The 24,251-nt window shown below is 38.4% G+C and overlaps 3 protein-coding genes across 3 annotated transcripts; 1 reads left to right on the top strand and 2 right to left on the bottom strand.

The window, feature by feature from the left end:
* Nucleotides 1-5,496: 5,496 nt before the first annotated feature.
* Nucleotides 5,497-7,067, top strand: LOC311002569 (troponin T, slow skeletal muscle-like; the record flags this gene model as incomplete). The annotated part of the gene is made up of 7 exons (XM_083993973.1): nt 5,497-5,610; nt 5,743-5,820; nt 5,919-6,032; nt 6,163-6,272; nt 6,437-6,527; nt 6,646-6,686; nt 7,022-7,067. Exons 1-7 carry the CDS (start codon nt 5,512-5,514, stop codon nt 7,065-7,067), a joined length of 579 nt encoding a protein of 192 aa, XP_083850099.1. The 5' UTR covers nt 5,497-5,511.
* Nucleotides 7,068-7,442: 375 nt separating this feature from the next.
* dnaaf3l (dynein axonemal assembly factor 3 like) lies at nt 7,443-12,927 on the bottom strand (the record flags this gene model as incomplete). The annotated part of the gene is made up of 11 exons (XM_083993919.1): nt 7,443-7,584; nt 7,785-7,859; nt 8,047-8,161; nt 8,502-8,646; nt 8,750-8,872; nt 8,953-9,075; nt 9,207-9,407; nt 9,545-9,699; nt 9,772-9,865; nt 9,962-10,068; nt 12,840-12,927. The coding sequence occupies 11 exons, from the start codon at nt 12,925-12,927 to the stop codon at nt 7,443-7,445; spliced, it is 1,368 nt and encodes a 455-aa protein (XP_083850045.1).
* Nucleotides 12,928-19,385: 6,458 nt separating this feature from the next.
* Nucleotides 19,386-22,856, bottom strand: syt5b (synaptotagmin Vb; the record flags this gene model as incomplete). The annotated part of the gene is made up of 8 exons (XM_083994229.1): nt 19,386-19,595; nt 19,696-19,829; nt 19,944-20,058; nt 20,241-20,408; nt 20,775-20,942; nt 21,096-21,194; nt 21,295-21,470; nt 22,658-22,856. The coding sequence occupies 8 exons, from the start codon at nt 22,854-22,856 to the stop codon at nt 19,386-19,388; spliced, it is 1,269 nt and encodes a 422-aa protein (XP_083850355.1).
* Between the last annotated feature and the right edge of the window lie 1,395 nt (nt 22,857-24,251).

Raw genomic sequence — 24,251 nt, 5'->3', positions numbered from 1 at the left:
CCTCATGTCCCCCAGGCTGGGTATGGTGGCGAGGTCAGTGTATTTCTCTCTGCAGTAGCTCTGGGCCTCTTGCCAGGTCTTTAGCTCCTTTATCAGGTGATACTCATAATGAATATGTGAGCACATGGTCACACAACCTGTGGGACAGCCATCAAAATATCAAGTAACACATCTTTTTTTTTTTTTACTATCTTTTTATTGAAAACAAGGTACAAAGAGACAGTAATATAGAAAGACAACATTTTTTTTTTCTCAGAACACATATACAAACAAACACCCCCACCCAACCCACCCACCCCTACAACATCCGGTGCATCCCATTTTAAGGGAATTAAATAAGTATATAAATAAATAAAGGTTATGATCTTGACAGGTAAAGGTATCATTCAACATATATGAAGAAATTAACAGAAAGAAAGAAAAAAAAATGGAAGTAGGTAATTTGACAATCAAGTTTAAGAATAAATGAGGAGGCCGTGTTTGCTGTGCAACATCATGCATCACCCTTCAGGATATAGTACCAGTGGATTCATGAGTTATCGGGGAGAGTTTTAAGTTTGTTTATGAAAGACATTACTGGGCTCCAGGTGGAATAAAATAGGTTTTTCGACCCTCTAAGTGTGTATTTGATCTTTTCAAGACTTAAATGGAGCATAAGGTCACTCATCCATAAGGAGGTGCTGGGTGGTTTGGGGGATTTCCAGTGCAACACAAGTAACACATCTAATATCATTAATTTAAGTAAGTGTATTAATTTCACATAATTATTTTATCATTTTTACACCTACCTAGAGTCAGAAGCAAAAACCCAAGAGTAGACATTTTGCCTAAGACACAAAAGGGATAAACATCAACAAGATATTATAATCAACTTTACTATGCAGATAAAGTGCTAATTAGTTTAAATATGTTTGGAAGAACATTTTTAATACTTTCTTTAAAAGAAATACATACATTACAGTCACAACTGTAACATGATACAGCACAGTACAATACAGATATCTAACATTTAGTCTATAAAAGATCATCAGGAAAAACAACATGTGCTAAACTGTGTTACTGAGGACATAAAAAAATATCTTAACATCTACATTGTTCTTACCTGATGCACATTTGTTTTCCCCTGATGGCTCAAGTGAACTCTTTCTGTGCTTTCCCCTCTTTATGTCGGCCTAATGCTTGTGAGGATGGCTGGATTTGCATTTGACCATTGCAGCGATTTGCATCTTACAAAAAACATTTTATACCTTATGAATATAAAAATAAAGGGGCTGTAAAGAAGAGCCTGGAACGTTCACAGCCTTCTGGGACATAAACAGGCTCACCCTGCTTTACTTTTGTTTGTTTTTTACTGAAATTGTCCTGTTTTTGCCCTGTTATTCTTTCCCTTCCATCCCTCTATTCTGCCACCTGTCTTTTTGTCTCTTATTTCAGCTGTGAGGTCACCATCAAACCCTTCGCTCATTATCCTGCCTGTCAGACTTCTTCTTATGCTCCAAAAAGCCACCAATAATCCTCATACAGTCCCTGTCCGTCTCCTCTAAATCATGCACCCACCCCCGCCCCCTTCAGACACACACACACACACACACACACACACACACACACACACACACACACACACACACACACACACACACACACACACACATTTTATCCCACTCACCTCTTTGTCACCCTCCTGTATAAAGCTCGGGTCCCCCTCTCTAGCTCTCACTCCTCTTCTTTTCATCATCAATGAGCATCTCTCTTTTCCCAGCACAGGTATGTGTTTTGACCTTTGTTCTATTTATGTTTCCTCATGCAATAGCCAACAAGTCTGAGTAATAAAAGTCCATTATTGTTTGATTATTATTGTTACATTCAATGGATGTGAAAGTTCTGCTCAAATCAGTTTGCTTAAAATTATTATTACTAATATAACAAATATTATTTAAACTCACATTCCCTCAGGAATGCTGAGATTTACATCAAGTCAAGTCATTTACATAAAGCTGTTTTGATTTTTGTTGGTTTGTTTTATAACTTCAATATTTGAATGGTGTGTGTCTGTTATAGGGGCTTACAAAACAACCAACCAACAATCAAACAATAAAAACCTCTGTAGCTAGAGCTCCACCTGTCCCACAGCAAATTGGCGGTAAAGCTAGTGTTGGCTAACATTTAACAACAACAACAAATAGAGGCATGTTCAACAATTAGAAGCTAAAGAGCTGAAGGCAAAGAGGTGGAGACAATAAAAAGGATTTAGATTAATCAGACTCCAGGTGGATACCAGCGTGTCCTAGTGACCGCTTGATGGCTAAATGGCAGCTGCTTGCTAAAAAGTTTGCTGTATCACCTAAAGATGCTAATAGCCTTTATCAATTATGTGTATGTTGTTTTAGCTACAGAAGTTGGCCAAACCTCAGTTATTTTACATTAAAATAACAGTATCTGCTTGAATTAAAGATGCTTTGAAACAAACGTGTCAATCACATGATAAATGTAGAATTTTCATGTATAAACTTTCTAATGAGTTCACTACAACAAATTCTGTGGACTTCACTCGGTTGTGACACACAGGTGCTATGAAAGGTGTATCACTAGTTAGTTGTTAGGAATGCAGACATAGGATGAGTTATTCTTGGTGACCTTGGCCTCTGTGTCCGTCTGTCCTGCAGAGTGAGACTCTCTCAGCCAGTTTGGCCAGAAACTTTCGACAGTGAAGCAATGAATTCCTCTCTCAATCCCTCATCTGCCTTTTGTCCATGTGCCCATGTTTATTCAGATTCACATGCTCAGGCTCTGAGGTCCTGGCTAAAAATTAACAATGGGGTGGGAGGGACACTCTGACGGCTGCAGTATTTGTACCATCACAGACAAGACTGGCAGTCTTGGTCTGGAAGGGCTTCCAGTTTTCACACTGAAAATAATAGGGTTTTTAAATTTGGTCTCCAGTGTAGCCCATCTATTGCTAGAAAGGCATTGGTTTTGACATTGCAGGAATTGTGCAAAAGTACAATACAATTTTCATCCTGGAATACATAGAGTGCTGAAGAAATGGTTGGGAATACTAAAATATTTACAGGGCTCCACGTGTGCTGAGATACAGTTCCTCTTCAGCTCAGGGAGACTGAGTAGATCAAATGATAATAGAGGACTTGGCTGGTGTTAATAGCAGCCAGCCGACTAGCTTAATCTCTCCATCCCACATTCTGTCTTGTAAATCAAATTAAACAAGAAGGATTGGCCAGCTGATACCTCGTTCTTATCCTGGGTAACAGGACACTACTCTGGCCAAAAGTCCCCCTGGCCTCTTCTATTCCTAGATCATTAGCTACAAAATGGCCTTTCCCTTAGTCTCATTCTTTGAAGTGGCACTGATGTAGTTGAGATATAGTCAACTCAATCTCAAAAGGCCACTCAACACTCAAATCATGAAAAAATAAACCTAATTTACATTAGAAAATACTATTATTATATTATATTATTATTTAATATATTAATTAATATATATATTAATTATCAATTGTTATATATTAATTAATATATTAATATTAATATTAATATAGGCTATTTAAATATGATTCAATCCGAATGTCTACTTTTGAAATTAAATTGAAGGATTGCCTTCCCAGATTTTTGTTGGGTGTGACCCAAGGCCGTAACCATGGAGTCAACATTGGGGGGGGACCAAATCTCTCTCTTTCTATATATATATAGTATGTAGTATATATATATATATATATATATATATATACTACATTGTAGCCTATATACCATACCTTTCGGACTATAAGCCGCTACTTTTTTCCCCCGCACCGGTGTTCCAGCACTCGTTTATGCACACCGCAACACAAACGTGCTCCGTATCCGTAATCTTTTGTTTATGACGGTTAAGATACACAAACACACACGCCATAACATCGTATACGTAAAGTTATCCACAGCTCCATTTATTGATTTTTCGCCGGCTTCGTTGTAAACAAATGCACATGGTCGAGAGGAGCGTAACCAAAACAGCGGAAAAGCGAGTGGACTTGCACAGTTCCCTACTGTCTTTCTGTGTAAATATCTCATGTTGCAACATGAAAACCTGCGGCTCATATTTAAGTGCAGCCTATATGTATTTTCTTTTAAAATTTAGCTGATGCAGCTTATACTCAGGTGCGCTCTATAGTCCAGAAAGTACGGTAAATTCGCTAACACATGGGATACTTTTTTATTTTTATTTTTTATTTATTTTATTATCAGTTAGCTATATATTGGGGGGGGGGGGGGGGGCATATCTGAATATTGGGGGGTGCGTCCCCCCCAATGTATATGGTAATTACGGCCTTGTGACCAAAATGATTTTAAGGTGGTTATTTGTACATTGTGTTGAGGTGAATTGTTAAGTTTTGTGAAGAACAGCACCATCTAAAGTTAGCCAACATTAGTTACCACAGGCCACAGGCCATACCAGACCAAAAAAGACTGTAGCTGCAAAACTCCTCAGTGTACTAGAGTAACATGTTAATACAATGCATGTGAATTCAACTTTTCAAGTGGTAATTTTGTTAATTATTCTTTCAAATGTTACATTGCAGATTATAAAAAAGCGTTAAATATTCAATATTTCATGTAAAGTATTCGGCCAATTGCTGTTTCAAATCCATAACTGTGTTTTAAATTTATGATTTTCTCTATAGTGTCATCATGTCTGATTTTGAAGATCATGGGTGAGTCAATCCAGTCCTGCCAGTTTTTCTCATTGACAAACATTTCTGCAGTGCAGCTGAGCTGCTTCATATCTGATGTATCTGTTCAATTCTTTTTAATTTAGAGCACATCAGGATGGTAAGGACATTCATTTATTCTTTCGATAAATCTATTAGTGTCACAGTTTCCTTCAGTTCAATTACTGTCGCTCTTTGTTTCTCCAGAGGAGGATGAGGAGCAGGGAGAGGGAGGTGAGACTGTCATGCTCTTATTGACCCATACTTAGAGACATATCTCACTCATACAAGCAACAATGGCATCCTAACATAGAAAAACAAAATGTAAATGCTCTCCACTCCATGTTTACATGTAGCATTTGCTTATGTGTTTATGCAACAGTGTCCAACAACAACAAAACACAAAAGAGCTTACAGTTTACAGCAAGGAAGTCATTGTTGCAGTGAACTTTGACTAATGCACTGTAGTAAAATGTAATTCAAATTTGTACATGAACTGTTTCACTTTTTCATCTCTGTTCTGGCTGTCATGTTGAAGAAGAACGGCCCAAGTACAAGTAAGAATAACTGGACATACAAACCAAAAATATTGTCAAATATAAAATAGATAGATATTTAAAAAAACAAAATATGCCTTTGTTTTATTTTACAGGTCCCTGGTCACTCAGCTCGCTGCCCCTAAAATCCCAGAAGGAGAGAGGGTTGACTTTGATGTAGGTTCCCTCATGAACACAATGACGGAACAAAATACAGAGCAGTATTAGATAATACTTATAATCTGTGTTGCTGTTAGGATATCCATAGGAAAAGGATGGAGAAAGATCTTCTGGAGCTGCAGACTCTGATTGATGTCCACTTTGAGCAGAGGAAGAAAGAGGAACAAGAGCTGATTGGACTCAAAGACAGGATTGTAATGCATTTATGCTTTCCCATCTTTTTATCCAGTTGTCTGCCTGAAAGCTAGAATTTCCTGGATACAGTGTCTATTAAAAAATAATAGATTAATGAGCAGCGTGTGGGTGTCTGTCTTTTCCCACTGTAGGAGAGCCGACGGGCAGAAAGAGCTGAGCAGCAGCGAGTGAGGGCTGAAAAAGAGCGAGACAGACAGACACGGATTGCTGTAATTCATGTTCACCATTGTAACTTGTGTTTTTTTTAATCCACACACGTCAATAATCGACATGCCGTAAAATAAAAAGCAGTTTATGACTTCCTCAGGAGGAAAGACAGAGGAAAGAAGATGAAGAGGCCAAAAAGCGGGCAGAAGATGAGGCCAAGAAAAAGAAGGTGCTCTCTAACATGGGAGCTCACTTTGGAGGGTTCTTGGCCAAGGTCAGAATAACATATCTGTAGTACTAGACCATATACGTTCTGGTGTCCTTTGGAATAAACACTCTGCGTGACAGGCAAAGTCAATCTGGATGTGATCACCCTGGAACGTGCTGCGTTTTGTTTCCTGCAGGTAGAGCAGAGGCGAGGGAAAAGGCAAACTGCCAGGGAAATCAAGAAGAAGACTCTAGCAGAGAGACGCAAACCACTGGCTATTGAGAATCTGAGAGAGGATGGTCTGAGGTCAGTTGAAGCTTCAAGTAACGACTGATGGATTTTTTTTGTTGCCATGTTATAGGAGGTCCAGCTGGGTCAAAGCTGCTGCTGCACAAAAAAAATGTGCTTGTCACATTTTAAGATTGTGTATGTTTCTGTCTCCTCAAGTTGTTAATGATGTTGTGTAACAGAGAGAGAGCGAAGGAGATGTGGGAATGGATCTACTTGCTGGAGTCGGAGAAATTTGACCTAACCGAGAAGATGAAGAGGCAGAAGTATGAGGTGAGCCGCTTAGCTGAGAATATGCAAAACTGTGAAAAATTTAAGAAATGGCTTTTGGCATGTGTGACATCGAGACTTGTGTTTGGTTAATATGTTTGTTGGTTTTTTTTTTTTCCAGATTAATGTTCTCCTTAACAGAATCCAGCACGCTCAAAAATTGTGAGTCATTGTGCTCATCCCACTCCACCACAAAAAAGAAAAAGCAGAGCATTGTGTAAAATAACTTTGCATATAGTTATGAAAATAGACAACAGATGCACGGAGACAGTCACACATGAACGGGAAATGCGCACACGCACAGCCACACAAACCTTTTTTTTTTTTTGCCACTAACCACTGTATTCACTTGCCGTGTCCAAGATATTTACATAAAGAGAGGGTAGAAGGCAAAAGGGGAAGTATTACTTCTGTTTTTATCCCTAGTCGGTCAGTCACTTATGTCTTAACTGTGAAAGACTGTTCATAATTTACACTTCTGTCTCATTTCGGTGCAGCAAAAAAGTCCATGGTAAGGGGAAAGTTGGGGGACGCTGGAAGTGAACTCACGGAGGAGGCATAAAGAAGAAAAAAGAAGACAGTTGGACACTGACACTTATTTCATTCAAAAGATATGATGGATAGATGTTTGTGTGACATGTATTGAATCCAATTATTTCTGTAATTGTGAAAATGCATGTATGAATAAAATAGACATTTTGCATCTGTGTTAACCAAATTAAAATCAGATTTATTGCTATTCAAGTAGAATGATTTTTTTTAAAAAGCACTGTGCAGTTCAAATCAGTTCTGTCTGCACGTGATCTGTGCTGTGAAACGATGTCACCTTGGCTGTCAGTCTGTTGCATCATGTGAAGGGAGAGATGCTGACAGCGGGAGCAGAGGAAACAGCTGTGCTGAAATTAAGCACAGCAGCATCTACCTCTTCTGTGGTATGAAAACAGCGTGGACGTCATCACCCATCCCCTCACGCCACGGCTCAAGCCCAGCCTCCACAGCCATCCTCGCCACTGTCTTTGCAAAGCCTTCTTCTTGCTCTTTGTTCAGATCCAAAATGTACCTGGAATATACAGCGACACACAAACTTAACTTAAACTTGTTAACTTTGTGAAATAGTCTCCATCCTGCAATATAGGTTTGTCATGTGTAGGCTATGCAAGAAATCTGATACAAAAAAAGCAAATTACACAGCAGAGTCACTGCACTTGGTGACTGTACTGTCACCATGGTAACAAGCCCTGTTTCTATAAAAACCCTCACTTCGCCAACTCCATGACAACCACAGCGTCTGGTGCTGCAATCTGTCTCGTCGTCGGGCCCAACTGGTGCACGCAGCTTCACAGCACAGACCGAGAGAGAGAGAGAGAGAGAGAGAGGGGAACACAGAAATGAAACAGGGTCAGTAATCATATCAGTAGCCTGCAGTCCGAGGTGACTGAATGGTGCAGAGAAAATGCAGACATGTATGAATTACAGTAAACTACCGGTATTTGTAGGAGTGAGAGAAAATGAAAGCTCACACCTGGTAGAGAAGTAAATGGTGTTGAAGAAGTTAGTGTATTTCTGTTTTTCTGGCAGTTTGTGAAGTGAGTCCAGAGGCAGGAAGGTCACAGAGATCCCGTTTGGACGCATCAAGTCTGAGGAGCATTTGAGAACATTCAGTACTAAAACCATCTAGTTTCATACACAGGTACTGTTTTCTGTGTGCTGAGCAGAGAAGCAGGCTTCACACAAATGGGACATGATCTACTGTACACTGAAGAGCAAAAAAAAAAACACTTGCTATGTGCCCTTCCACCTGCAGACATAATTATAAGCCTCTCAGTCTGTTAATTACACGACCTAAACAGACAACCTCTCACCTCAGGTCTGAACCTTTCCACTCTGAGGTAAACTACTGTGCTGGTTCGGTCCCATGGTGCACTGTGCTGACAATTATCTAAAGCTACAGGCCTGCTGGGTTAAATAGCCATTTACCATTAATGGTGACGGCTTTTTGGTCAGTCGGTGATAATGGCTCCTCTCCCTCTGTGTCTGGCTCAGAAGTAGAGGGGCAGCCCCGTCTGCTGGACAGGGACTGGAACAATGCCTGCACATTTGCAAAGGATATATCCTGGGCTGTCTGTGGATGTGTGGAAAGGGAGGGAGGACAAAAAACACACATTCATATGATGTAACTAAACATATAATCCATATTTTTAAATATATATATGCATTTACAGTACCTTGACATGTTGCCCATTCTGTTTCTTCAGTAGGCTCTTGTCACCAGTTTCAATGCCAAATGAAAGGTAAGGACTGGACACTATGTCGCCCCAGTAACCCCTCACAGCTGCTTTGTGTCCTCTCTGTCAACACATACACAACGTTCATGGTATCGTCGACCTGCTGCATCGTGTAGCATCTCTACAACAGAAACAACCCTCACCTGACTGAACACTCTTGATGACAGCAAACTTGGGTTGGTTATTTGGTAGGCACCTTCCCTCATTTCAAACGCCAGACCCCGTTCCCTCCACTGCACATACTGTTGTTTGTTGATGACACGACACTGCAGACAGAGAAATGGTACAGAATGAGCTACCATCCAAGTACAACATGCTCTATGAGGCAAAAATTACAATTTTGGCAGCATGCTGTGATAGACAAACAAAGCAGAGTACAAAAATAATGTTCAAATACCCCTTTCTCATGCAGTTTCATTGCAAGGTCCCAGTCAAAGCAGCCTTTCTTGGAGTCGTAGCGCGTTCCAAGGTGCTGCCTGACCCGATAATCCCAGATTTTGGACATGAGATTAGGACCAGAAGACTCAGATGAAGATGATGAAAACTGAGGCCTCATCCACAATTTGAATATTCTGTCCAGCTCATCTCGCTCCTTGAACTATAGAAATATTCAAAGAGTATGAAATCAGAAGACTTTACATTTTGAGGAGTGTCTCTGTTTGACATCAGAAAATGATTAATCAAAAGGTCACGCAGAAACACACAGGGACACGTTTGTTCAAGAGATTGTCGTACCTTGAGAAGAGCTGTGTTCAGACAGGGGTGAGTTGCTGTCTCCATTGTTTCGGTAACACACAGAGAGAGCTGTGACGCTGCACGTCTCAGTATTTCCTCTGTCTGACTGCGGATCTCACTGTTCCCAAACACCTCCAGATAAACCTCTGTCTTCTCTGTGAAGACAACCTGCAGGGTTAGGACACATCTTACATTGCAATTCAACAATTAAACAATATTCCACTCACCATTAAGCCCCATGCTTTCCTGGGGCATCAGCGCCAGGTAGAGGAGCAGCAGTTGTCTGGCCATGACGTCCATGCTGTTTTCTATCACCCACACCTTTCATGGAGCAGAGAGGAGAAATCAGGGGCTCACAAGTGGGTAAACCAATATGAAGGATGAACAATTTAGGAGATTTAGGAGACAGAGTCTCACATGAAGTCTCTTTTCATTCTGCAAACCGGTGATGGTCTTCAAAATATGACGGGGATCTCCACTGCCAACCAGTAAGACATTGACCTCCCCTTCATGTTTCACAGGGCCTAGACAGAGACAGAGCATAGAGTGGATCCAACCTACTATGTACTAATGTTAATTAAGCTGAGCCACTGAATATCAAAACAGTAGGAACCTGTCTGTAGAACTTAAAGGGATAGTTCAACATTTTGGCAAATTGGTCCATTATCATAATCCTTATAGTCACAGCAGTAGGTTCATTACCTTTAATTGTTGGTGCAAGCTTTTTTTAGAACGGCGGAGCAGAGCCGTGAGCTGCTCAGAGCTACGCTACGGAGGCTCATGGGATTTCTTGGTTTCCCTCATCAAACTCATCAAATACACAATCAAACAACTCCAAAACGCTCTGGTGGACAAGTTGTGACCTGCACATTCACCACGCTATGAGATAATAACAGAACGTTATGAGACGGAGTTGTTTTAGAGGTAAATGCAGAGACTGCTTGATGAAAAACTGCCCCTGTAGTCCAGGCAATTTAGCTCATTTTGGACCCCAAAATAGAACTAATTGTCACAGAAGGTTTTTCACCATACATAATTTCTATGAGGTGTCTAGAACAACATACTAAAAGTCCTAAGAAATCCTAGTTGGGGAAATATGTTTAATTTGCATCATTATTTACTCTATAAAGTCTATGGTGCCGACAACAAAACACCCCAATGAGGCTATTTTTTTCCTTTACTCCTATCACAATGAAACTTTACATGATGAAAGTATCCATGAAATGTAACATTTTTTGTATTACAAGTTTCTTTGAAAATGAATTTGAATATGCAAATGAGCCTTACACTAATCAAATATGCCCAAAATACACCCGAATAGGCTTCTTTTTTTCCTTTACTCCTACCACAATGAAACTTTACACAATGAAAGTAGACATTAAAAGTAACATTTTTTGTATTACAAGTTTCTTTGAAAATGAATTTGAATATGCAAATGAGCAATGCACTAATAGAATATGCCCAAAATACACCCGAATAGGCTCATTTTCTTCCTTTACTCCTACCACAATCACACTTATAAAACTTACTCACACAATAAAAGTATACACGAAAAGCAACATTTCTGTATTTCAAGTTTCTTGGAAAATTATTATTTTTTTAAATATGTAAATGAGCTCAACACTAATTGACTTATGGTCAAGAAGCCATAAAGCCGCAAGCAGCAAAAACAGGGGCCAAATAACTTAGTTCTTAGTCCCGCTCATATGTTGTTGAACATAACAGCATATTTAATATAACATCACACACAGTCGTTGAAACGACTTTGATGAATTCTGACTTTCTTCTGATGTTCTCTGCAAACTGGGAGGAAAGTCGTTAGGTAAGGCTTGTTCGCTAATAAAAAAAAAAGAATTTAGAAAGCAACTGGAGACAAGACTGTGCAATTAATTCTTAAGGTCAATATAGGTCTTTTAAGTGTGGCAAGTGACATGTGTGTATGCATAAGTCAAGTGTGGCAAGTGACAGCACTCAGTGCATAGGTGAACTTATTGAATGGACATGAATGTGTTAGTTATTTGGCCCCTGTTGCTGCTTGTGGCTTTATGGCTTCTTGACCATAAGTCAATTAGTGTTGAGCTCATTTACATATTTAAAATTAATTTTCCAAGAAACTTGAAATACAAATTTTACTTTTCATGTATACTTTTATTGTGTGAAGTGTGATTGTGGTAGGAGTAAAGGAAGAAAATGAGCCTATTCGGGTGTATTTTGGGCATATTCCATTAGTGTATTGCTCATTTGCATATTCAAATTCATTTTCCAAGAAACTTGTAATACAAAAAATGTTACTTCTAATGTCTATTTTCATTGTGTAAAGTTTCATTGTGGTAGGAGTAAAGGAAAAAAAGAAGCCTATTCGGGTGTATTTTGGGCATATTTGATTAGTGTGAGGCTCATTTGCATATTCAAATTCATTTTCAAAGAAACTTGTAATACAAAAAATGTTACATTTCATGGATACTTTCATCATGTAAAGTTTCATTGTGATAGGAGTAAAGGGAAAAAATAGCCCCATTGGGGTGTATTGTTGTCGGCACCATAGACTTTATAGAGTAAATAATGATGCAAATTAAACATATTTCCCCAACTAGGATTTCTTAGGACTTTTAGTATGTTGTTCTAGACACCTCATAGAAATGATTTATGGTGAAAAACCTTCTGTGACAATTAGTCTGTCGTAAAACGCTATTTTGCCTGGACTACTGGCAGGAACGCGCATCAGCGGTTTTGCATGAATTTGAATTTGGAGTTGTTGGATTGTGTATTTGATGAGTTTGATGAGGGAAACCAAGAAATCCCATGAGCCTCCGTAGCGTAGCTCTGAGCAGCTCGCGGCTCTGCTCCGCCGTTCTAAAAATAGCTTGCACCGACAAATACAGGTAACAAACCTACTGCTATGACTATAGGGATTATGGCAATGGGCCAATTTGCCAAAATGTTGAACTATCCCTTTAACATGAAAAGTCAAATGTATCGTCTTGTTAATTGCTGTGTGAAATAGTTATATTGTTATATAGTCTTCCATTTGTCATATTCATATAATGCACTAAAAGTTCAAGTGCAACATTTCTCTGGTGAATAAGAAACATGCAAAAGTAATTGAAATATGCAAAAAAAAAAAAAAAAAAAAGTGTAATAAACACAAAATTTGTAGTAGAAACTAAGAGAACACACATTAATTATCAATGTGTCAGCTAATTATTTTTCTTGGGCCACTGTTTTTTGTTTGTTTTGTTAAACGAAAACGACTAAGTGATCACGTCATAATTCCAGCTCCCAGTGTTCATCTCACCTGGTCCTGTCCTCAGCAGGTCCAGCGCAGGACTGAAGCCCCACCAGGTGACGCAGCCGGCTCCCTCAGACGCTCGTCCAGCACTCATCTTGTTATCTGACCGACCAACGAAGCTGTGCACCTGGCTGCAGGTAGTTTATATCATGAGGTTATTGTCTCAACATAACACGTTGTCTGCCGGCTCTGTAACGTTATGGGGGACGTTAGCGTTAGCTTCGCACGCACGTTAATTACCACCCGGCTAATGCTACAGAAGGACGTTAACCAGCTCATAAATGTCGCTGTTTACAAACCCGCCTCTAACCACGAAACTTATTACAAACATAAAAATAGGCGGTGACCAGATAGTACCGAATACAAAGAGGAAAACTCACCTCTCAGGCTGTTTTATAACTGAGTAAAAGTTTGCAGCTTGCTAACTGTCTGAACATAAAGTTTGGGTTCTGTTGCTAGGCAACAGCAGCTTCAAACAGGAAGACAGACGACGCCTACTGGTAGCTGTAGCCTTGAGTCGCGCAAGATGGCGACTGCAGCAGACGTGTAAGTGCGAAGCTCTGCAGCATTAACGAGTATCTGATGGTAATTTGACGAGGCCAACGGTTTGAACGGCTTGTTAAACGGCTAAACACCAACCAAACAAGGATAGAAGAGTTTTGATGATAGGTTGAAGATTCTGACGAGTGACGACCTACGGACATTAACTCTCCTGACACGTGCGTCAACTAGCCTAAGTTACAAGCTAACTTAGCCTACGAAGCTAACACCAACATTGCACCAGTGAGCCGAAATGACAAAGAGAGACGCAAAAAAAGTCACAAAAGGAAATCTGGTGATGGACATGGAGCATGACATGGAGCCAGAGGAGGGTTTCTACGGCTTGTGTTCTCCTCTTCCCGAGACTCCCAGCAAAAGTCCAAACCCGAAGAAACTGTGCGGAGAAAACAAGGAGAAGGACACGGTTTCTAACTCCGACATCCTCCAAGCCATACGTGAGTTAAAGCGGGGTTTTTCCGTCTTTGAGCAGCAAATGAAACAAAACACCGCGGACATTAAAGAGGCGAAAGAAGTAATGAAAGGGCTTAATTTTCAAGCTAAAGAAACGGAGGATAAAGTGATAACGCTGGATAAAAGAGTGGACGAACTGAAAGAAAAAACCGAAGAAGGAGAAAGATACAGCAGAAGATGGAATCTGCGTCTCATCAACCTCCCAGAAAAAGAAAACGAAGATGTGAGGCATGAAGTCCTCAAAATATTGAGCCAGATTGCACCGGATGAAAAAAGTAAGATGGGGTTCCTGGTTGACACGGTACACAGAGTGGGACGCCCGAGGGATGACAACAAACCGCGTCCAGTCATCATCCAGTTCAACATGCGGACCTTCAGGATCAAGATTTGGAGAGAATCACGCAACGCTGACATCCTGAAGAAGATGAACCTCCGTATGGCCGAAGACCTGACCCGCTTCGAGAAAGACTGCAGAAACAAACTGTGGCCTTTAGTCGAACAGGCACGTAAGGATGGAAAGAAAACCAGATGGCAAGGGCCGATCGTCTTCATCGATGGGGTAAAATTTACTGCGTGAAAAGCCAGCTCTGAAGACCATGATGCTTATCAAAAGTAAAAAAAAAAAAAAAAAAAAAAAAAAAGGATTAAGAAAGCTCATTACAAGTAATGTTATGGCCTCAAAACAGCACATTTTATATGTCTGATACTCATAATGTTCAGAGTTTTTCTAACTTTTCCAAAGGTAGAGAGTTTTAAAAAAGCTCTTTTCTTGTTGTTTTCTTTTTGATTGTTCAAGTTAGTCGGCATCCAGCTCCTTATTTTTTCTTTTATTTATGGCGACCAATAATTTCATCAACCTTAAAGTACTTTCTCTTAATGTCAATGGTATACGCAATATTACCAAAAGAAAGGCAATTTTTTTGTTTTGCAGAAGGTCTAACGCCGATTTATTTTTTCTACAAGAGACACACTCCTGTGAAGATGATCGTAAGTTCTGGAGAAGTCAATGGGGAGACCAGATTTATTTAAGTCATGGTTCTAACAACTCAGCAGGAGTAGCTATTCTGTTTAATAAATTTAAAGGGGATGTTATAGAATCTCACTTATCTGAAGAAGGTAGATGGATTATTTTAGTGCTTAGAGTAAACAATGTGATTCTGGTGGTGAATAACATTTATGGTTATAATTACAATGCTCTAGCAAAAAATATGATTGTCCAACTGACAGCAAAACTTTTGAAGCTCAAAGAGAAATATAAAGAGGCTCACTTAATAATTGGCGGTGACTTAAATGATGCAGCTGATGACTTAATGGACAGAGTACCAGCAAGAATATCTTCCGGTTCAAGATTTAAAGTGATATCACACTTAGGTGAACAACTTAATGTTATAGACGCCTGGCGATATATCCACCCTTACCAAAAAGAGTATACATGGAGTAATGCTAGTGGTTCCTTACAATCTCGAATAGACATGTGGTTAATATCTTCTTACACTATGCAATATGTTTCCGAAATATCACATAGTTACGCCCCCTTTTCAGATCACAAAGTGATAGTCATTTCCTTTACTAATCCTCTAAAACAAAAAGCAACACTGCGTGGCTACTGGAAATTAAATTGTAATTTACTGAAAGATGAAGCTTTCTGTAACTCAGTCAAAGCAATTGCTGGGAATATTTTCAATGGAAAAGAACTCAGTAATACACAAAAATGGGAATTTTTTAAATTTAAAATCCGAGAATCAGCTATTAGACACAGTAAAGAAATGAAAAAACGCAGCAATCTTAAAGAATCTGAAATTATGAAAGAACTAAATATCCTAATAAACAAAAGTTCCCCTACTCCAGAGGAAGAAATTAAACTGATAAAATTGAAAGATGATTTAGATAGTTTATATATTAATATGACCAAGGGAGCCTTTGTACGCTCCAGGGCTAAATGGTTAGAGGAAGGTGAGAAGAATACAAGCTATTTTTTCGCCCTAGAAAAAAGAAACTACAAGAGAAATAATATCACATCTCTAAAAATAGATAATTCTGTAACCTCCAACCCAACTGATTTAGCAAATCACACTTTTCAATTTTATTCTGACCTATACAGCTCTAATTATAATTCAATAAAAGGTGAAGAATATATTAATAATGTTAAAGAATTTACTCCTAAAATATCAGATAATTTTAAATTGGATTGCGAAAAACCTATCTCTAAAGTTGAAATCCTTGAAGCTGTAAACAAAATGAAAAAAGGTAAATCTCCAGGAATGGACGGTCTTCCTGTCGAATTTTACCAGTGCTTTTGGGAAATAATTGAAAGTCCTCTTTTTGAAATGCTGAAAGAATGTACAAATAATGAAGAAATGACCACAACCATGAAACAAGGCATAATAACTTTGCTTCCCAAGCCAGACAAAGACCACCTTCTATTGGATAACTGGAGACCAATAACATTGCTCAATGTTGACTATAAAATACTCTCACTAATTTTTGCCAGGCGTTTAAGAAAAGGTTTGAGTGAAATCATACATGAAACTCAAACTGGCTTTATGAATAATCGCCACATAAGTTGCAACATTAGGTTTATCCTTGACTTAATAGATTACTCTGAATATGTTGATTCAGACGCTTTAATTTTATTTTTAGACTTCTACAAGGCATTCGATAGTGTAGAGCATACATTTTTATTTAAATCTCTTCAAACATTCGGTTTTGGTGAAAATTTTGTATCCTATATTAGAATGCTCTATAAAGATATTAGTAGCTGTGTCATGTTATTCCCAAATACCACAAAAAGATTTTCAGTGTCTAGGTCAGTCCGTCAAGGATGTCCTTGCTCTCCATTTCTCTTTCTTATAGTCGTTGAATTGCTTTCAATACAAATTAGACAGAGCAATGTCTTTCGAGGGTTAAAGATTTTTGAGAGAGAGATTAGGATAACTCAATTAGCGGACGATACAGTCTTATTTTTGGAAAATAAACAACAAATAGAGACAGCACTTATGATAATAGACACCTTTTCTGTTGCTTCAGGTTTAAAACTTAATTTAAAAAAATGTGAAATACTATGTCTCTACAACACAAATGAAACACTTATATGTAAAATACCAATTAAAGAAAATATAAAGTATCTTGGAATTTATATTTCTAAAAATATAATTGAACGTCAAACAAAAAACTTCAAACCTAAAATACAAAAAACTAAAAATATTTTCAATATGTGGCTCCAAAGAGATCTGTCCCTATTAGGTAGAGTTCTTCTGAGTAAAGCAGACGGTATCTCTAGATTTGTATATCCTACTCTCTCTCTTTTTGTTCAACAATCCCTTTGTAAAGAAATAAATAATACCCTAATTAGTTTTGTCTGGAAAAACAAATGCCATCGTTTAAAAAAAGAGATCTTGGCAGCCCCGAGAGGGGAGGGCGGGATGGAGATGTTAGACTATATGGATATGAACTATACCTTTAAGACAAAATGGATAAAAGAATATTTGAAAAACCCAGAATCTCTTTGGTATTTTATACCTCAGAATATTTTTGGGAAAGTTGGAGGGTTACCTTTTCTCCTAAATTGTGATTATGATGTTTCAAAATTACCACTAAAATTATCTAAATTTCACCAACAAGCCCTTTCAGCAGCAAAACTATGCTTTGTCCATAACTTCTCTCCACATAAAACTATTATATGGAACAATGAGTTCATAACTAGGAAAAACAAATCACTATTTCTGAAACATTGGATTGAAAAAGGAATAATATATCTTAAGGATTTACAAAATGATGTAGGTGAAATTTTTAGTTATGAAGAATTTCTTAGATCTAAAATCTTCCCTGTTACCTATAAAGAATTTCAAACAGTGATAAAAGCTATTCCTAGTGGCATTCTCCAATTGATAAAAGGTCATTTTGAAAGGCAAGAGGCAGAGAAAGTTGACTTTACCCTCTTTATTAATGGTATAAACATTATGAGTCACCATTGTAACAATAAACATATAAGGAATCATTTTTTCAGGAAAAGGAAAATTACACCTCGAGGAAAATTTGTATGGTCTTCCTCTTTCTCTGACATTAATTGGAAAACAACATGGCTCCTTCCACATAAATTTGTTATCTCCAATAAAATCAAAGAAGTTCAATATAAAATTACACATAACATTTACCCCACTAACAAATTTGTGTCAAAATTTGTCAATATTGATGCCAATTGTGTATTTTGTAATGCTGAAGTGGAAACGATTAGGCACCTTTTCTTTGAATGTAATTTTTCCCAGATTTTTTGGAAAAAAATTGAAGCTTATATCACATCACATTCCAACATACCAATTAATTTGAATGCCAAAGATATACTGTTATACTATAATAATAAAGATAGGAAAATGCAACACTTAATTAATCTGATTATTCTAATTGCAAAATTCCACATACATAAAACCAAATTTTCCAAAGGTCGACCTTTCTTTCCTGTTTTTGAAATTGATTTCAAAAACTACCTTGAATGTATTAAAAGAATTGATAATAAAAAATGTATACACACTGTTAACATAATTGAAGAAATATTTGGAGAAATATAATATATGTCCTGCCATTTTCTTTCTTTTTATTTAATTTCATTTATTTTATTATAGTTATGTTACCTATGTAATGACTTATGCACTTCATCCACTTTATGTCTCATACTGTATGTGTTTATTTAATTCCTTGATGCCTGACTGTTTTGTATTGTCCACGGTCAATGTTCTGACTGTGATTTGAAACTTTTAAATAAAGTTTGAAAAAAAAAAAAAAAAAAAAAAAAAAAAAAGGTAGCTGTAGCCTTTTTATTTATCTATTTAAATCTATATGTTTCTCTTTAGATAACAATATATTGTTTCGTTGTGATAATATCTTGCATTCTCAAATAGTCTGCCACTATAATTTGCTTCCTTTTATCACTTCTTCTCACCGCAAAACAACAGGAAATCAAATAATTCTCACAACCCCTTTGCTTTCAATTCAGTTACAGGTAGAGAGAGAATAGTTAGCCTAATAATAATTGTGAAACTGTTCATCATTTATTTACACATGAAAGGATACATTACAATTACAACAAGCATGTTACAGGAGTCTGGTGCACCACTGTGCTGCAGCAAAACAGTCCAGCTTGCATAACATTACATAACATGTAATGCAGAGGTTTTGTCATGTCATTTGAGTCAACCGACTGATCAGAAGAATACAGAGTAATCTTAAAATCCCACCTTTACCCCACTTAATGTCTCTTGGCCCTTGCTAGAGCATATGTAAAAGGTGCACCTTTACATGTTTGTGTTTTCTAAGTCATTTTGGTTTACAGGTCTAACAGGTAGAACAAGGAGAGGTCCATAACAATCAATGCCATTAAAAAACAAACATATCAATACATCACACTCACGCATGTACGCACATATTAAGTCTACATCAAAAGTTACTGCACGTATGTAGAACTGAACACGCATATTGAGAATACATCAGGGTTAACACAAAGAAACATATCATTAATATGTTTTCTGAACCAAGACACACGTGGCTCTAGCGAGGTTTTGCTTTGACGGCTGCATCGACTTCCTCTTCTGGCAGAAGAGTGTGCCACTGGGCTACTGGACGTCTGGGATTGGCCAGCATGTCTGACCAGTGGCGCAAACCCACTCCTGTAGCTCCGTAACCCATGAAGGTCTTTCCAATGGGGTCATTGCTCCCAAGTTTATCATAGTCAAACACTGTGAGGACAACCTGCACTTTCTGAAACAAGAAAAGAAAATGTGTTGTCATTGTCAGATATTGAATTGATTCCTTACCGTATCTGTTACATTTCAAACTGATAATTAATTACACAGCTCACCTGTATCTGCTCAAAGGGAACATCAAAGCTAAAACTTTCATTAAAGTAGGGATTGAGCGTGTTTTTCTTGACTGTTGTCTTCTTCTTCTTGATGCGTTTTCCATTTTGCTGTAGAACGATCTTCACATATGGATCTTGTGGAAATGGAAAAGAAGGCGTTATAGTTGTGTTTTGTGATGCAGTTTAAAATCTTCTTGTCACTAATCTTTGCTGAAGAAATTAGTGAAGCATAACAGATCTGAGATTACCCGACAAGCCTCCAACATCCATTTTCTTCAGGTTTTTTGCCTCCATGATGTTCACTGTAAGTTTTCCAGCAGTGGGTACGTAACGTAGAGAAATGCAAATATCGCCCAGTTTTTCTTGCTGTAAGGAAATATTATGGATTATTAGTGCGTCCCATCAAATTAAATAATACATATCTTTTATAAAACTGCTAACAACATCTGATCTAGCTCTAATAAATACCTAGAAGGTAGATATTTGTGTAACAGATTTATTTGCATTGATGGAACAAAGTGAAATGAAAATACAATATGTCATACCTCCTCCTTCTCGCCACTCTCCAAGTCTCTCCACTGTTGCATTGGCTGGCCCATATCAACACTGTTCATGGGAATCTTAATCTCACCAATCATATCATGCTTAGAGAAACGGTCAAAGTCAAAAACTTGCAGCACCAGAGTCTTTCCACCCAACTCTGCATACGGGATCTAGAAAAAGATGTTTTTACATCATTGGAATGAACAATGGGCAAAGGTAGACAGTAGATAATTTTGTGTACATGTGACAAAACGTACATATAACAAAGAACATAAAGTGATGGGATACAATTAAAAACATACTGCAGGAGGAGGAGGGATACCTTGACAGACGCCATTCAGGGAATGAAAGACTAAAGACGAGGGGAAGTAGAGACATAGGCCAAACTTCTGCCTCATGAGGGGTAAAAAGTGATATGTCATCAACAACCTGGAACACCAACACAAGCTGTGACGGAGACATAAAGAGAAGAGAAAGAACAAACAAAACATAGACAACATAAAGTCGACGAAGGTACCGTGCAAAGTGTACCGTACCTTGAAGATGAAAGTCTCGTTGAAAACAGGGCATAAATTCTTGCGTTGGACCTTGGTCTCATACTTCTTCTTTTTGTCTGGCAACAAAAAGACTTTGACATAGGGGTCTGAGGTTCCCCCCATGTCCATAGCTGCAAGGTCTTGAGCCTGAAGGATACCCACTATGAGCTTCAGAAAAAGAAAAGAGGTGTCAAAATGACGGGTGTATGGATAAGGTTCAAGTGGTTATGAAAATTATGTAGGAAATGTATTTCTAATAGTTGTAGGTAGTCTTCTGAATTGAATTAAATTTGAATATTGTCGTTTTCTCACAGGACCTACCTGGGAATCGGTGAAGTTGTAGTCCAACGAGAACTCCAGCTTACCCAACTTTTCCTGCTCTTTCTCCTCTTCCTCGCCCTCCTTCTTCACCTCCCCCTCCTACAAGATGTAAAAATCATCAGTGGACCGGATGATCATCATGAAGACCTACATGTAGATCAGGTGAGATTCTGGAAGAACGGATTATAAGAAATCATACCTTCTCTCCAGCTTCTCCTTCACCTTCCTTTTCCTTTTTGCGGCGCCCTGCCTTCCTCTCCCTCACTTTCTTTGGCTTTTTCTTCTTCCCAAAGCATTTTTTGAAAACACAGAAGATGAAGCATGCCACCAAAACCAGGACCACTACCACAATAGCTGCTACTGCCCACACGGGAACTGCAAAATAAAGATAGGTGTGTTAACTCAAGGCCTGATCAACTGATGCCTTTTACATTCACAACAGTGACTTCAATAAAGACAAAAATCCCTACAGAGCAAACATAAAAACATGTATTTGAATTTTTATTTAGCCATGCTACAGTAAGTTTTAAACACTACCCTTCTACCAAGGGCTTTGTGAAAGCTTGATGGTCTTATACATCAGGATTTTCAAGGGGATTTAAATCTTTACATCTTGAGATTACATCATTGAAAAATCCACTTTGGTAAGTCTGTTTACCTCTGTAATCTACATCAGTTCCAACAATATTGTTGATATTGCTGCTTTTTTATAAAGCTTGAAAGCAGAGTCAGGAACAACACTTCAGTAAAACATGGCACCTCTTCACTGCTTTATCTGGGGACGGTTTGCTGAGCCTGCATGAGTGTTGTCAGCAACACCCTCCTCCACAATCAGATAATAACAGACTCCCAGCTGGGAGTGGCTCTGTTCAACCACAGCCACCAGCACGACTCAGTAGTTTGTTATTAAGTGCTTTACTCAAGGCACCTCAGTGGTAGAAGTTAAAAACAATTGTTAGGGCAATTTTCTACTTAGATACATCAAAAACACTGTGTGGGTCAGTGTAGGAATTCTCACCTTATATGTACAACTTTGACCTAGTGCCCATTCGAATAAAAGCTTGCCTGAACAGATTAATTAGAATATGAATAATAAGAATATCCCCAAATATTATATTTATTTATATTTAGATTATATTTAGATTTAATTTTTCTCAATATATCACTAGTACTGTACAGCAGTGTTTTTCAACCTTGGGGTCAGGACCCCACGTGGGGTCGCCTGAAATGTCTAGTAATAAAAATATATTTGTAACTAATTATTAGTCTTTTTTAAATTATGATTAAAAACACCACGCACAATCTTAAACAGCTGTATTCTATACTTTCACTTTCTTGAATATAAATCAAGTTCAAATAAAATGCAGCATATAAAAATATCTGAGCTGGCGCATCTTGACTAAGGCCGTGATCGCAACGCGGGGTCACCAGAAATTTGTGAAGTCAAAATGGGGTCACGAGCCAAAAAAGGTTGGGAACCACTGCTGTACAGGATGAAGTGTGTATGGATTTATTCCTATAAATAAAATAACACACACTCCATTTAAACAGAAGTTGCTTACTTGGCAGATGACCAAGTTCATTCATGAACTTGTTCTTCATATGGTTGTAGTCATGGCCGGGGTGGTGTTCTGTATGGGAGTGCTCATGGTGTTCTGAGTGGGAGTGCTCATGATGAACTGGCTCCGTTGCTTCCTCTGGCTCTGGTTCAGAAGGCTCTGCAGCCCTGCGGGCCCGGACCCCAGCACTCACCAGTCTCATGTCAGCTGTCAAAACAGGAGAATCTCTTGTGTTGGTTTGTTATAGCTCTCCGTCCAGTTGGCCCCTACAGCGAGAGATAACATAACTTCGTATGTATGCTGTGTAATCCTTATGTCCATGCATTGCAGTGCAGTACGAGAGCAAAGGACATCTCTAAGCCAGATGCTCAACATGGCTGACACTAATCCCTCTGTTACTCTCATTCTCTGTCATCTCCCCCACCCCATAACCCATGCTTTTACTCCCGGGTCCGTCCCATCCCATTTTTCTCTTGTCACTGTCTATGTTTGTAACTGGATTAAACCCTGACGGCTACAATATTAATCCAAAATCCCAGATCCTCAAAGCTTGAATAAATAGGGGTTGGTCCCCTCTCCCACAGCCTTTATTAGAGACCCTATTAACTACCAATAACTACTCTTTATAAGGCGAAGGCATTTCAAAGGAAGCTCAGACTATGGTCAACAACCCATTCATCCTTATTCCCACAGTCTTTATTTATTTATTTATTTTTGAAAATGCTGTTAATGAAGTAGCATGTAAGTGACAAGTAATGTTTTAGATTGGAATCAGCAATAAATTAGACACAATTGTATTTGTCTTGATGATGAACAAAATATACGCATTACCAGCATCTACTGACATATGGGTAACTCTCACCAGCTGCTTTCTAAAAGGGGATTATTGCTCACATTCACAACAAAACAACTAGTCATGATGTGTACCATCTTTCTGTGTTCATAACGAAAATTTTAATTTTACCATTAAAACAATTTAGGCAAGGCAATTTTATTTGTATAGCACATTTTTACAGTTTGTCTTAAAGGGCCTTGAATAGCATCATTACAACATCCTCTGCTCTGCCCTAAAACCCTCACATCGACTGAGAAAAACTCATGAGAGAAAAATTGGAGAATGAATGAATTGCTTTTTCTCATTGGCTCTCAATGTAATTCTCTTGTACTTCAATCAGAACACAAATGTCTGCAATCTTGTGCATATTTGTCTTACCTGTTGATATGTCCCTTTAATTTCTTCACTATCAAAAGAGCTGTTGAAGCAACTTCTAGATGCAGGAGGTGAATTTCTTGTTGCGTCTCTTTTGGCCTGTTGGAGCCTTCATGCACCCATCATCTCCCCAGCACGCTGTTAACTCTGACCGGCTCTCTGTAGCCCTTTCCATCAAATCTAAAGCGCTGGCAAATCACTAGAGCAGTGTTGTGATTTAATCCCCCCCTACCCCCTCCTCCCGATATTAGAATGCTGACGACACATCTGTTGCTTTATGTCTCCGACTGAAGATACGTGGAGGAGATGCTTTTCTAACATTACCGCTCCACTGTTACCAGCTTCACACATACTGAACACCTGAAGGTTTTCTTTCCTTGAGGGAAA

Source organism: Trachurus trachurus (assembly GCF_905171665.1).
Source record: "Trachurus trachurus genome assembly, chromosome: 19".
NCBI classification, from domain to species: Eukaryota; Metazoa; Chordata; class Actinopteri; order Carangiformes; family Carangidae; genus Trachurus; species Trachurus trachurus.
Note: the sequence above shows the minus strand (reverse complement) of the source record. Positions and strands in the feature narration are given on the sequence as shown.